General features: G+C 45.8%; 1 protein-coding gene across 1 annotated transcript; it reads right to left on the reverse strand.

Annotated features, from left to right (window-relative positions):
* Positions 1-8773: 8773 nt before the first annotated feature.
* On the reverse strand, positions 8774-14172 carry LOC116533589 (HLA class II histocompatibility antigen, DO alpha chain). The gene is made up of 5 exons (XM_032253357.1): positions 14011-14172; positions 12579-12827; positions 11873-12154; positions 11648-11783; positions 8774-11409 (listed from the first exon to the last, which is right to left on the reverse strand). Exons 1-5 carry the CDS (start codon positions 14090-14092, stop codon positions 11406-11408), a joined length of 753 nt encoding a protein of 250 aa, XP_032109248.1. The 5' UTR covers positions 14093-14172; the 3' UTR covers positions 8774-11405.
* Positions 14173-15502: the final 1330 nt, after the last annotated feature.

Here is a 15502-nt window from a genome sequence, read left to right on the forward strand (position 1 = left end):
GTTACTCAGGCTGGAGTGCAATGGCGCAATCTCGGCTCACCGCAACCTCCGCCTCCTGGGTTCAGGCAATTCTGCCTCAGCCTCCTGAGTAGCTGGGATTACAGGCACGCGCCACCAAGCCCAGCTAATTTTTTGTATTTTTAGTAGAGACGAGGTTTCACCCTGTTGACCAGGATGGTCTTGATCTCTTGACCTCGTGATCCACCCGCCTCAGCCTCCCAAAGTGCTGGGATTACAGGCTTGAGCCACCGCGCCCGGCTCGGTCTCAATCTCTTGATCTACCCACCTCGGACTCCCAAAGTGCTGGGATTACAGGTGTGAGCCACCGCACCCGGCCTCCACCCATTTTTTAAACATCATCTTTTTAAAGAGACCAGGTCAGTAGAATCTCTCACATTTTGAATTTGAGTGATATTCTCTTTGTGGTTTCGTTTGACTTATTCCTCTGTCCAATGTATTTTTTTATAGACTGGAACTTTTTGAACTAAAGGCTTGATTAGATTCAAAGATTTCTGACAGTAATTCTTCATAGGTATTGCTGTGTACTTTGCACTTCATCTTATTGGAAAGCATATGCTTAATGTGTTGTCCTATTATTGGTGAGGCTAAATTTGATCACTGAGTTGAGGTGATGACAGCCAGGTCTCCCCTCTGTAAAGGTATTTCTCCCATGTGTCAATAGCAAATAATCTATGGCCTTGATACTTTGGCATGATGTGATTTTCCTGTTCCCCTCTATCTATTCTCCTAATGGTTTTAATATGATGCCTTCCCTGAATCGGTGACCACATTAGGTTGACAAAATGCTGGTTTTCCAATTCTATTATTTTTCCCAACATTTATTCACTGGCACTCTGAAGGGTAGATCTTTTTTCATCAATGGAACATTTCCTTGTGAAATGTCAGGATATATACTTGTTTTCTTTAAGTACCAATTTTCTGTGTTAGGAATTGGAAGATCACATCCAGTGGTAATATAAATGGGTTGCTGTTGCTTATTTTTTTTTAAATCTGTATTCAACTATTAATAGGAACCCAAGGATTTTTATATACTCAATGTGTTTAATTATGTTATAGTCATCTTTCTGATGTCTGAATTGTCCCAGTTTTGGCCAATGGAAGCTCCTTCAAACTCGCTGATCTGTTCTTTTGACATAACTCTATTAGTCTTTGAACAGTGCCTTGTTTTATGAAAACAAGGAGATACTCACACTTGCTTTGTATTTTCCATAAGTCAGATCTAGAACTGGTCACTTCTCCAAGAAGCTCTGTTTCTTGTGAGTGGGAAATGATATTTAGAAACTACGATCTGTGCATTAAAGATGCTCATTTCTACAGGGCTATTATTAGGATCTTTCATTTGCTAGAGGTACGACATATGTATTAATAAATCATTAGCTAAAATGGACAATTCTAGGGTTTTTTTAGTTCAAATTTAATATTATTGTTTTAGTTCAGCTAGTTTTACTTGCTTTTTATACATTAAAAATCTTAATTTTTTTTTTTTTTTTTTTAATACAGAGTCTCACTCTGTCACCAGACGCCAGCTGGAGTGCAGTGGCGCGACCTCGGCTCACTGCAACCTCCACCTCCCAGGTTCAAGCAATTCTCCTGCCTCAGCTTCCCGAGTAGCTGGGACTATAGGCGTGTGCCACCACGCCCAGCTAATTTTTTTTTTTTGTATTTTTAGTAGAGACGAGGTTTCACCAAGTTGGCTAGGATGGTCTCAATCTCTTGACCTCGTGATCCGCCCACCTCAGCCTCCCAAAGTGCTGAGATTACAGGTGTGAGCCATTTTTTTTTTTTTTTTTTGAATCGTAGTCTTACCCTGTTGCCCAGGCTGGAGTGCAATGGCGCAATCTCAGCTCACTGCAACCTCCACCTCCCGAGTTCAAATGTTTCTCCTGCCTCAGCCTCCCAAGTAGTTGAGATTACAGGTGCCTTCCACCATGCCCAGCTAATTTTTGTATTTTTAGTAAAGATGGAGTTTTGCCATGTTGGCCAGGCTGGTCTCGAACTCTTGACCTCATGATCCACCTACCTTGGCCTCTCAAAGTGCTGGAATTACAGGCGTGAACCACCTTGCCCAACCTAAAAATCTTAGTTCTTAATTACATTAACATAAACACTGACTTGCTTTATTTTACATGTAAAATGGTTTCAAATAAGGATACAAATATCACGACCATAAAACAACTGAATGATGGTCAAAGTTTTGAGAGTTCTTTTTGTCCTTAGAATATTTATTCTATTAAGTCAGCCTGGGCAACATAATGAGACCCCATTTCTATTTAAAAAATTTATTTTAATTAACTGAATATGGTGGCATGTGTCTGCAGTCCCAGCTACTCTACTTGGGAAACCGAGGTGGGAAAATCACATGAGCCCAGGAGTTTGAGGATGCGCTGAGCTATGATCACACCAGTGCACTCCAGCACTCCAGCCTTGGCTGGCAACAGAGCAAGACCCTGTCTCCCCCCCACCAAAAAAAAAAAAAAAAAAAGAAGAGAGAGAGAGAGAGAGAGAGAAGAGAGAAAGAGAGAAAGAGAATAAATATATTCCACCAAGAATATACAGTAGTATCTTTTAATATCACTTGGAATACTTCTTTTTTCCATGTGGTTCAGTTCTATTTGTTTTAAATTTTAGTGGTTTTTTGTTAAATTATTAACATTGTAAAGCATTTATTGTTTCAAAGGTCAATATTCTCTTCTCACTTCTATTCTCCCTTCCTCCCTAAAAATAGCCATTTTTATTAATTTCTGGTTTATCCTTCCAATGCAGCTTTTCCCCCCACTCTGGAAACAGGCACTCCCTCTATTGCCCAAGCTGGAGTGCAGTGGCACAATCGTAACTCACTACAGCCTCGAACTCCTAGGCTCAAGTGATCCTCTTGCTTTAGTGTCCTGAGTAGCTAGAACTACAGGGATGTACCACCAGGCATGGCTAAAGTTTTTATTTTTCTGCAGAGACAGGGTCTTGCTATGTTGGCCAGGCTGGTCTTAAATTCCTGACCTCAAGTGATCCTCCTACTTCGTCCTCCCAAAGTGTGGGGATTATAGGCATAAGCCACCATTTCTGGCCCAATGCAGCTTTTTGAAAACATATATATCTTCTCTCTTTCTTACCCCAAAGGTAGCACATAGTTTAATCATTCTTTTGCATTGTGAATTTTCCACTATATCCCAGAGATTCCTCCATATTAGTTCAAAGGGATCTGTCTCATTTTTTATTAGACTTTTTCCTTTAATTGATACATGATATTTTACGTATTTTATTTATGAGGTACACGTGGGCACCTGTTACATGCATACAATGAGAGTAATAAAGAAAAATAAATAAAAATTCATTCTTCTGTTATTAACCTTATTGTTTTGTTAATACTATTATCTGTCACCTATTGAGCACCTCCAACGTCAGGTATTTGGGGTATCCTTCACCGTATTTATCATTTCTATGTGTTGGCAACATTTCAAGTCCTCTCTTCCAGCTACTCCGAAACATACTATATATATTATTGCTGACTACAGTCACCCAGTCTGTTACCAAACACTGGAACTTATTTTTTCTATCTCCTCATTCTTTTTAACAGCTCTACGTTACTCTGTTGTGCAGATGTACCATAATTTTTTCAACTATTCTACTCTTACTAGGCATGTTTCCAATAATTTCCACTTATTACAAATAATGACATATCATTTTTAAAAGGCAGATTACTATACAATAAAGATACATACTTAATTTTAGCATTTCCTTATGTGCATTAAAATATGTTTTAACAGAAAAATATTACTTCTATTGATTTGTTTTTGGTTAGGTTATTAACACTCTCCTAAACACTTGGGTTTTATGCAACAATTTAGGAAATATGGGTGTGCTTCTTAGTGAATGTGGCGATTACTGGATTTGACAAATATCAGTCGGTTACACTAGTGTTTGGCACGTTGGAGGTGCTCAATAGGTGACAGATAATAGTATTAACAAAACAATAAGGTTAATAACAGAAGAATGAATTTTTATTTATTTTTCTTTATGTGGACATGTCACCAGGGTATCTGAGAACAGGGTGACTACATTTTGTTCTTTAGCCAGCTGGAGATTAAACATTTATTGAGTCACCACCATGTTCCAGGCATTACGGTAAGAACTTGTACCTAAAGCAGCTCCATATGCTGAAGGCCTGAGGAAAGGAATAAAGGGCAGCCGGGAATCTGACCAGGTTTCAAGAATGGTGCTGGGACTCTCGGGAGCAGGCAGCAGCAGGTTTCCCGTGGACGGACATCCCGGGGAGTCCGCCTTGGGAGACTCTAGGCTTCCTCAGACTTGGAGGCTCCATGTGGGGTGAATGCAAGCCACAAGATGGAGCCAAATCACAAGTCATTGGTAGCAACCTCCTAAACCATAAGAAGGAGAGGAGAGGAAGTGAATCTGCTCCTCTGAGTGCGTGATCACTCATCCGGAAGGTTTTCTGAGGTCAGAGAAGAAAGGAAAGCCTGAGAAGTGGAGCTTCATTCATTGAAAGGCATCTGTTTGTAGAGATAAATAGGGTCATGTGATAGGGAGAGACTGGAGTTAGGTGGTTTATTTAGCAAAGTTGGTCAAGGAAGCCTCTCTGACTTGGTACCACATGAGTGGGCAATCGATGATGAATTGGAGGCATTAACGTTAAGATCTTGAACCGGAGGATTCCGGGGAAAGATAGTGTGGCTGTTGCTTAATGAAAGAAGGAAGAGTGGAGGGAAGTAAAGATGGAGACACATGCAGTGCCAGATCATAAAGAGTCTTTTTGGCCAGAAAGGAATTTAGATTATATTTTAAGCAAGAAAGTCTGAACCGGGAGAGTGCTTTGAACGATCCAGGAGCGAGAAGTAAAATCTCTTCAGTAATTCCAACCCCAGTCATTCTTCAAACTCACCTCATTCCTGCAGCCTGTTGCTGCTGAAGCCTCAGAAGAAGTTAATTCCCAAAGTGGATAAAACCTCCTCCTGCACATTTCCTAGTAATGCTGATGTCCGACTCTGGTCATCCTGCCGCATGTCTCACAGCTGGTCTCCATTTGCTGCTGAGTAGGACAGTGCAGGGGAAAGAACATGGGCTCTAGCATCACACAGACCGTCCAGCCACCTCCTAGCTGTGTGACCTTGGGCAAGTTAAGTAATTTGAATCCTAGCTTCCTTCTCTGTAAAATGAAATACTTATACTTAACTTGCAGATTGGTTGTAAGGAAGAAATAAAATAATTCATGTACAGCAGAATGATGCTTTTCTTTTTTCTCGTATTTAGGTTTATCACACAAGACAACAGCATGTGTCACCTCCAAGGCCTTTCCTCTTTTGGCTTTGGATTTCCCAAAACCTGAAGCTCACTTGACATTATGCCAGGTGTCTCAGACATTGTACCAGAGAGAGAGAGGGGAATGCCTTCGAGAGGCAAAGGGGGGAGGTGCTCCCAAACTGAGGAAGGCACAGTATCCTGTGGATCTGAAAGAGCCCTCCTCCCTCCCAGCAGCCAATGTGGGGAGTGGGTGAGGCCTCCCAGGGAGGGGGAAGTTGGTCATGTGGTGCATCTTTGCAGTCCTGCTCCCAGGCACCAGAGATCAATCCTACTAAAGATTCCCCTGCCCCAAGCCTGGTGCAGAAGCAGTAGGCTGCCACTTGGAAAAGACCATACAGGTTAAGCCCTGAGCATGCTTGGAGTAAGCAGTCTGGACAGATGCAGGAAGACAACAGGGGCTTCTCCAAGGCCTCAGCACTGTGTCAGGGCACAGACCCTTGGAACAACTGTAAGAGACAGAAGCCCCAATAATGACAGATTGAATTTAAAACCAGCCTCATGGCAGGGGTTTTGAATCAGATTTAAGATTTTTTAAAGAGCAGGTTTTGAGTCGGATAAATCCAATACACGTGAAAAGCGTTGAGGACAGGCACATTGCATGTGTTGGGTAAAGGGTAGCCAATGTCATTAAAACCGGCTGCAGACAGTCACAGCAGGCTGGACTTGGAGCAAACAAAATGGAATTAAATATAATTCTACAAGTGTTTGAATGTCCATTATGTTCTGGGTGTTGGAAATATAAGGCACAGACTTCTTTTGCTTTAGAGGAGCAGTTAGTGACAAAGGCAAATCCATTCGCAGTCAACCCTGACATAGGGCAGAATGTGGTATGCATTACAGAGAGACAGTGGCCAGCATATCAGTGGCTGGGATTGGAAAGGCTTCACAGAAGAGGTGACATTTGATCTGGACCCTGGAAGGACAGATAGAATTTTTACTGGTTGGTGGAGGAAGGCAGGTCCAGCACAGAGCATAGTTTGTGCAAAGGCAGGGAGGGGTAGACATGCAATGACAGTTTTCTGTGACTTAAGTATTGGCCATTTTCAGGAGGAGCTATTAGAAATATGGTTAAAATAGGCCAGGTGTGGTGGCTCATGCCTGTAATCCCAGCACTCTAAAAGGCCAAGGCGGGTGGATGACTTGAGGTCAGAAGTTCAAGACTAGCCTGGCCAACATGGTGAAACCCTGTCTCTACCAAAAATACAAAAATTAGCCAGGTGTGATGGCGGGCACCTGTAGTTCCAGCTACTTGGGAGGCAGAGGCAGGAGAATCACTCGAACCCGGGAGACCAGAGGTTATAGTGAGCCGAGATTACGCCACTGCACTCCAGCCTGGGTGACAGGGCGAGACTCCATCTCAGAAAGAAAGAAAGAAAAGAAGAAAGAAGAAAGAAAGAAAGAAGAAAGAAAGAAAGAAAGAAAGAAAGAGAGAGAGAGAGAGAGAGAGAGAAGGGAGGGAGGGAGGAAGGAAGGAAGGAAGGAAGGAGAGAGAGAGAGAAGAAAGAAAGAGAAAGAAAGAAAGAAAGAAAGAAAGAAAGAAAGAAAGAAAGAAAGATTGGTTAAAATAGTACACTGAGGACAGTTTGAGAAGGATCTTTTCACCCTGCAGGTAATGGAGCACTTATAAGAATTTAAAGGAAGAAGGGAAAAAGGAGATAACCTACAAGATTCCAGAGAGAAAAAAACAACAATTATATACAAAGTTTCATGACACAATATCTTTTGGCTTATCAACAATAACACAGGAAGCTAAGGGATTATAGAGAAATGCCTTAAAACTTTTGATGGACATGATTTTCAACCCTGAATTTATACCCATGCAGGCCATTATTCAAGTGTGGGAGTAGAATAAACACATTTTCTGACATACGAAGCATGATGAGTTTTCCTCATATGCACTCTTTCTCAGGAAGTGGAAACAGGGTGTGCCTCATTAAAAAAGGCAGACCACAAAAGGGCAACGACTGGATACAAGAAACTTGGGGGACAGGTAAATCCTGATGAGGATGGTGAAGGGTGATCTCAGAGTGACCGCTGTGTCATCAAGGGCAAAGAGTTAAGACTGGCGCAGACAGAAGGTTCTGGGAGAGTTATATTTGATGATACAATTGCCAGAATACCTGACTTGTCTGATTGTACTGTGAGGAATTTTGTGATTCATTAATAATAAATACAAATACAGCCAAGCAAAGGAAAACAGGACACTTAAGCACTCCAGAGAAAACGAAGTCATCTAGGAATGGAAGAGCAAGCATGGTTTCCTCTATGGTTTGCCATTACATGATCACACTGATATAAACATAGTAAACATAGTAACACAGTAAAAATACAACATAGTAAAAATTAAACATAGTAATATAGTAAACATACAATATAGTAAAAAATTACCATATAGTCATGTTAAAGAAGGGGCATGGGAAGGGGACATGTTCTTTGAGGATGAAAAAAATATATAAATCCCCCTCTTCCACAGCAGGAGGTAAAGAGATAAAGCTTAAAGCTGAAAACTCTTGATGTAGCAACATAAACATGTTATTTGGAATGGGAGGTTAACACCAACAGAACACATTAAAACAGTTGAAAGTTATTTTCTGTGAGGGTAAGGATATGGTGGGAGAGGGCGTTGGAGACTGGGATTTCTATAGCAAATCTTGTAGAAATATTTGACTCTGGGCTGGGTGTGGTGGCTCACACTTATAATCCCAGCACTTTGGGAGACCAAGGTGGGCAGATCATGAGGTCAGGAGTTCGAGACCAGCCTGGCCAACATGGCGAAACCCTCTCTCTACTAAAAATACAAAAATTAGCCGAGTGTGGTGGCAGGTGCCTGTAGTTCCAACTACTCGGAAGGCTGAGGCAAGAGAATCACTTGAATCCAGGAGGTGGAGGTTGCAGTGAGCTGAGATTGTGCCATTACACTACAGCCTGGGTGACAAGAGCAAGACTCTGTCTCAAAAAAAAAAAAAAATTGACTCTAAATTACACATATAACATAATTTGGTTAAAAATTAAAAACCAAAGAGAGTGCATGGGAAGAGGAGATCTGCAGGCAGTCCATGCAGGACACTCTCAGAGAATGTGACTGGGAGGAGCTTGGGTAGAAGGGAGACTGGGTCATAGGACAGACAGAGGATTTGATGTTCTCATTACACAGGAGAGATGACGTGCTTATGATCTGTAGGGGACCCTGCAAAAAGGGAGAGTTTGGATACAAAGGACAGGAGACTATTGGATGTCTGCTCTAAAAGAGAGCAAAAGTCAGATCAAGAATGCAGGAGGACAATTTGTTTCTTAAAATAAAAGACTATGTACCTTGAGACTAGAAACAAATGTGGGTATACACACACATGCATAAATCCAAAAGATTTGGAATTATTCCTAGAAGTTCCAGTGACTTCAGGGTAGTATATGCAACAGTGAAAAAAGGCACATTTCTTTGGTCGAAAGAACACAATTTTATGACTTTATTAAGCCTTAGGACAGAGATGAGAGAAATGCCTTTCCAATGATGCATCAAGCTAACTTCTAAGCGAAAGATCAGCAGAGATCAGAGACTGTTGAAAACACACATATCTTGTGGTGTCTTCTGAGAAACAACTTATTCCTCTATCTCTGAGAACAACTTGACCCTTGCCACGGGGTGAGTGCTTGGCAGCCACGTTTGTGCAGTGGGGTCTCGTCCCCTGCTCTAACTACACAGGGCTGGGATGGACACCTGCTCCAAGTTTGGCCGGTTATTTATTTTTCCAAGAATTTAAAATTCTGGCTGGGAGAGACAGCCTCTGTGGGTTGTGAGGGTTGAAATGAAACAAGCTGAGGAGCTGTTGTGTGGACATGTTCACTGAAAAGGACAGTCAGTCCACAGAGAGAGAATACGGCTACCATGCAGGGGGCTAGAGAACAAAGACTGTGTGGATGTCAGAGTGTCAGAGGAGTAGCTCTAGCTTCTCCAGGCTTTTCAGTTCCGAGTTCTGTTCCTGGAAGGCCTGGCTAAATCCTATCCTTGGGCCCTGCGCTCCTCCCCACGTCTACATTGCAAATATCCTATACTTTGCATGTGATCACATGAAGAGGGTTTCTGTTATTGGCACGCACAAAGTTTGCGTGAGATGTTTCTCTTCCAACTTCCATCAGGGTCTTCCAGTCATTGATTTCAACTTATTCTCTCTTAAGGAGCCCATCGAGTCCCCATAATCTTCGGTTTCTTTCTTTTCCAGGACCAGTGGCTCACAGTTCAGAACCTCATTTTGCCCTTACTTACTTGTATCTTGATTGGCTTTGATGCCCTAACAGACCCAGGTTCTTCAGAAAGCCTTCTAGTCCACCTCAGACCTCGGGGATCCCCCTTTCCCATGACTCCCCATGACACTTGACTGTGTCACTGGGTCCCCAGTTACCAGACTGCAGCCCAGGTCCAGGATGGCTGCATCGGTCATCCAGAGCTGGTTGAAAATGACAGCCTTGACAGGGTGTGGTGGCTGACGCCTGTAATCCTTGGGAGGCCAAGATGGGCAGATCACAAGGTCAGGAGATTGAGACCATCGTGGCCAACGTGGTGAAACCCCATCTCTACTGAAAATACAAAAATTAGCTGGGCGTGATGGTGCATGTCTGTAGTCCCAGCTACTGGGAGGCTGAGGCAGGAGAATCGCTTGAACCTGGGAGGTGGAGGTAGCAGTGAGCCAAGATCACACCATGGTACTCCAGCCCGGCGACAGAGCGAGAGTCTGTCTCAAAAAAAAAAGGACAACCTCCTTGTTGCCACCCCTTGCACCCCCAAGATTCTAATTCAGTAGGTCTGGGTGATGCCTGTTATTTTTATATTTTATTTATTTATTTAGAGAAAGGGTCTCACTCTGTCACGCAGGCCGGAGTGCAATGGCACGATCTTGGCTTACTGCAGCCTTGAACTCCTGGGCTCAAGCACTCCTCCAGCCTCAGTCTCCCAAGTGGCTGGGAATACAGGCGCAAGCCACCATGCCTGGTTAATTTTTAAATCTTTCTTTTTAGAGATGGGGTCTCTCTACGTAGCCCAGGGTAGTTTCCATCTCCTGGCCTCCAGTGATCTTGCCCCTTGGTCTCCCAAAGTGCTGGGATTACGGGAGTGCGCCACTGCACCAGGTACTGTACTTTTAGAGGGATCCCAAGCAGTTCTTATGTGCATTCTGGTTTGAAAACTGTAATCTGTACTGCTCATTGTGGTCTTGACATAAACTACCTGGTATGGTGACTTATCTCTTTGTATGTTTTCGATTTTGTTCACAGAAAAGTAGACTAAAATCTTCTAGGCCACATATTTAAAGAGTGTCCCGGTGGACCTCCCCTCTTCCCAGATACTTTGCAGACCAACTCTACCTCCCCATGCCTAACATGACTGCCCCCATTGAGGGAAGTGGACACCACATCCAAGCCTTGGACCTCTCTTTGCCATGCATGGGACTCTAGGGAATGTAGAAAAGGAAATAACATCTTGGCAGGACACCAATGGCCTCTTCATACAGAGTAAACCCAGGCAGGAGTGGAGTCCGCATAAGCCTGTCCTGTCCCAGTGCCCTTCAGACCTGTCATTAGCTGAGAAGGCTGTGAGGAACAGGAGACTCTATCCCTTTCAGGGCAAACCTGAACTCAGGAGGCCTATTTCATGAAGTCCGTGTGAAATGACTCATTCGTAAAGCAACACTCAATGGACCAAATGGAGCAAGACACAGCCTTGCGGGCCTGAGGATGGCTGCCAGTCCCCCGCACCACATGCCTCACCTCTGGGAAAGCCGGCCGAGACCTAAAAAGGATACAGTGTAAACACTACCAAAGCATTTAGTGCTGCCAGCCAGAGCTCTGGGTAGAGCAAGAATGTGTGTGTGTGTTGAAGGGGCAAGGGAAGCTCGTGGGTGTCCCGCAAACCTGCCATGAATACTGGGGCCAAAAAGGAGGGGACCTATAGGACAAAGTGTGATCCCCCTCAAAGTCAGCACAGCGGGATGCACTTAAAGGACGCTGAGCACGCAGGAGCTGTCACAAACCCACGAGGATCTGCAGCGTGTCTCCCAAAGCCGTTGCTCTCGGAAGGATCATTACCTAAAGTAGCAGAAACCATATGATCGAGGTTACTGAGTCTGAAGATTCTGCGATCCTGTCTCTGAGTGCCCACCTCTTCCAAAATCTCACTCCCTCACCCCACATCTGCTTCTTTCCTCCTTGCTCATTTCTTTCCTGATCTCTTTCCCACCAACAGAATCTCTGATTCTCCACCCATGTCCTGTTCAGAGTCATCCACTTTCCTCCCTCTCCCCCCAGACTCCCGGGGCCTCTGCACCTGGGGGCACTGGACACGTATATGCCCATGATGATGAGGACGATGCCCACGAGGAAGCCCACCAAGCCAATGGCCAGGCCCAGGGCACAGACCAGGGTCTCCATGGCATCTGGTGGTGGAGTAGGCACCTGGGGCTCTGGGAGAGAAAGGAAGGAGTCAGTCATACAAGGAAGGACTCTGGAGTAAAGGAAATGCCAGGAGGGTGTGTGGGGAGGGGCTCCGTACCCCAATGCCTGAGGAGCGGTGCGTCCAGGCTCCAGTGCTCCACCTGGCAGTCATAGACATCCTCAGCCGAGGGCACGAAGGGCAGGTAGTGGAACTTGCGGAACAGATGGTCAGGCTGGGAATAGAAGCTGGTCTGGGCCACTCCCTCAGTGACAGTTTGGCCATTGCGCAGCCAAGTGATATTGATCACAGGGGGGAAGATGTTGTCCACGATGCAGATGAGGACGTTGGGCTGGCCCAGCTCCACCCTGGACTTGGGGAGCACAGTCACCCGTGGAGGCACTAGGAGGAATGGGACCTGAGTCCACAGGTTCATCCCTCACCCCAGGGGCTTACTAGAACTGGGATTAAGGGATGTTTCCCCTTCGTAGCCATCTTAGGGCAGGGGATGCTTTGGGATGGTATGCACTGGGGCAGGAGAGGAGAAAAACAGAGGGAGGGGAGACTGGGGAGGGAGCGGGGACACCAGGAGCTCCTACATCTGACTGGTCCCTGGGCAGGAGTCCAGGTGAGAGGTGTCATTCCTCAAGGAGAGGAGTGCCAAAGGGGTCTGGGAAGGCCTGGAGCCTTCTGAGAAAGAAAGGCAGCATGACAGGTACAGGTGCTGAGAGCACGTCCCAGAGTGATGGGGGCCTAGGAAATGGGATGGGAGGAAGTTTCCTTGGACCTTCCTGCCTGACTGGGTGGGCAGAGGGAGGGCCGGTACCGTTGATGGCCCTGGTGCGGTTAGAACGCTCCACCAGGACGTCCAGATGGGCTTTGATCATGGCGATGCTGGCCAGCCCACCCTGCGGGTCAAAGTGGGCAAAGTCACCAAACTCAGGCAGACGCCACACAGCCTCACTTTTCTTCAGGTCCACAGAGAACAGCTGTTCCCCATCGAACTCATGGGTGAACTGGCCCGACGCGCCGTAAGACTGGTAGAAGGCGGGTCCGTAGGAGCCCATGTGGTCAACTGTATTTGGTGAGTTCAAGGTCAAGGAGAGAGAAGAAAACGTGTCTGTCTCATCCACAATATGTGATTGTTGAGTCCCTGAGCCTGGGCCCTGTCCTGGGTTCTGTGTGGGGACATAGTCCTTCTCTGACACTGGGCTAGCCCTGGGAGAGGGGAAGGGAGAGGACAGGAAGAAAGAGGCTCACTCCAGCACACCGCAGCCGGCACAGGCAGTGCAGTCTGGTGTATCAGGAAGGGAAGAGGAGAGGCTGCCTATAATCATGTTTGGGGCTCCAGAATTTAAATCTCAGCTGTGGTCATCTGTCCTGCCTGTGTTGTCGGGCCCTGTGTTGTGAGCTGGCGGGACTGTCGGGTGGGATGAGAAGGGAGTGATTAAGGACAGGAGAGTGGTGGAGCTTTGCACAGAGATGCAATGCAGGTGGGTGTGAGGGAAACAGGCCATGGCTGGCAGGAGCAGGAACTGCGGTTAGGGACCCAGAGACCAACGGGATAGAAAGAAGCAACTGAAGGCATTGCAAAGAGCACTGGACAAGAAGCCAGAGGTCATGGTTCATGTCCCAGCTCCTCCATCTCAGAGCATTATCACTGTCTCTTCCATAACTGTTGTCTCATTTTCTGGAAGTTGGGGATTAAGTTTTAATTCTTGTAGATTTCTGTGAAGTTGTTTGAGCAACAATTATTGAGGAACTAGCATGCACCCAGCACAATGGTGGGCCAGGAAATAAAAGCAAGCAAGAAAGACCAACCAGCTGTGGACCTGCACACCAGCCCATGTCTCCTGAAGAACAGACAGGTAAACAGTTAACTACCGGCATGGGCATAAACACTGCAACAGAACTGGACTTGATCGGGCACATTCTGGGCCAGTGGTGGTAGAGAAATCAGGGTGCTTGCTGGCATCTGCTGGGCAAAGGTTTGGGTCTCAGGAAGGAGGAAGGAATGAGGAGAAATCTGAACATGAGCAAATGCTGAATGGGACACCTGCGCAGCTGACCGAGCTGCACCTTCACTTAGGTCCAGAGTGGATGTGACGGAGGTGAGGGGGATTGGGTGTCTCTGGGTGAAGGAAGCTGCCCATAAACCAGAGAGGGAGGGGAACAAGCATCCTCCATGCCACCTCCCCATGTAACCCAGTTCCGTAAATCTCTGCTCCCCGCCCCGCCCCGCTCGCCCTTGGACTCACCCTTGGCGGCCCCTGCCTCCTGCAGGCTCAGAAGGGTGGTCAGGGTGTACAGCCCCAGGACCCGCCCTGCTCTGGGGGCCATTGCACTCTGGTGCTTTAATCAAATCAGTCTCGGTCCGTGTGGGGTGTACAGGAACAAGGCGGAGGTAAAGAGGAAGAAAACACATTCGAGGATGGGGGAGACCCCTGCTATCTTCAGCCAATCACAGAAATCCTCTGAGTGAATGTATCTGTTGCTGGGTAAAGAGGGAAAGAGCCCGGGTGAGAAGGTGGAAGGATTCACTGGGCCCCCAAGAAGGGCCAAAGGACATTGTGGAGGACGGGAGGGGCTTGGAGCAACTGACACCACATCCTCCAAGAAGGGACCCCCGGAAGGGACAGAAAAGGCCGTCAGAGCGCCGCGTCTATCTTGATCTGCGATGCAGGGAATCCTACTTTCCCTGGAAGTTTCTGTGGACAGATTTTGAGTTAAAAGTAAAATAAACTTTACCAATAATCTTTAAAAGGAAAACATTGGATACACAGTAGAATGAAAACCTCTTAAAACCTTCAATCACTTTCAAAAATGTTATTTTATTTTTCTCTTATTATTATTTCATTGTGTAAGAAAAAATATGTAATTGTTGGAGATGTTTGGTCTGAAGCAGAGTGTAAGGAGCTTCCCTGGACTCCCCGAGGACGGCAGAGGGGCCGGTGCTCTCCGATGGTCCCTCCAGGACCCGGTCACCTCCTCCAGGCTGCCACAGGCTGGAGGACGGCATCACCCTTGCCTTTGGCTTTCGGTTGGGCTTGGCTAATACAAGGCACTGGGAGAATTTAGTCCAGTATTAAAGAAAAAAAAGTAAACCTAACATCTAAGTAAACGGAAGTCTAACCAAATTAAGCCATGAGTGAAAGACCATGAAATAGATGATTTTCAACTTGGAAGGGACCTAGGAAATCATCCGGGTCTCTGGCTCCAAATGAGAATCATCTGGTGAGTTTGTTATAATACACGTTCCCGGGTTTCCTCTTGACCTGGTGGGTTAGATTAGGCTTTCCAAGGAAGGGCCAAGGAACCTGCGTTTTCAGCATGCTGCTAGGTGGTTCTTGGGTAGCCTGAGGACTGGTAAAACCTGGTCTAATGCTCTTTCCTCAATGAATAAGGGATCCCTATATTGAGTGGGGCAGGCACAGCTTCAAATTAATGAAATTACAGCTAGTAATTGATTTGTGTGGCACAGTTTATGGGGAGCCCTAATCTTAGGTTTTTTGTTTCCATTCTGCAGTGTCTAGCATGATGCCTAGCACGTAATAGGTGCCTAGGAGATATCTCTGCATGAATGAGCAGTGTCTTCACTGCTTCGATTCTGCCCTGGTCAGGACCCTCACCACCTTCATCTCTTCCCAGGTGAGGTGGGAGCTGGAGCCATGAGATGACAGATGGGTAAGACATGAAAAACTCAAGATAAAGAATGTTGCTTCTTTGTTTAATAATAATTGAGTATTGGGT

This window comes from Sapajus apella, unplaced genomic scaffold (genome assembly GCF_009761245.1).
Source record: "Sapajus apella isolate SASKATOON/1434 unplaced genomic scaffold, GSC_monkey_1.0 scaffold83, whole genome shotgun sequence".
Classification (NCBI taxonomy): Eukaryota; Metazoa; Chordata; class Mammalia; order Primates; family Cebidae; genus Sapajus; species Sapajus apella.

Coding starts and splice junctions, on each gene's coding strand:
- LOC116533589 (XM_032253357.1), bottom strand. CDS start 14,092: ATGGCCCCCAGAGCAGGGCGGGTCCTGGGGCTGTACACCCTGACCACC. Junction 12,155..12,578: donor CCGCACCAGGGCCATCAACG/GTACCGGCCCTC, acceptor CATTCCTCCTAG/TGCCTCCACGGGTGACTGTG. Junction 11,784..11,872: donor ACCGCTCCTCAGGCATTGGG/GTACGGAGCCCC, acceptor TTTCTCTCCCAG/AGCCCCAGGTGCCTACTCCA.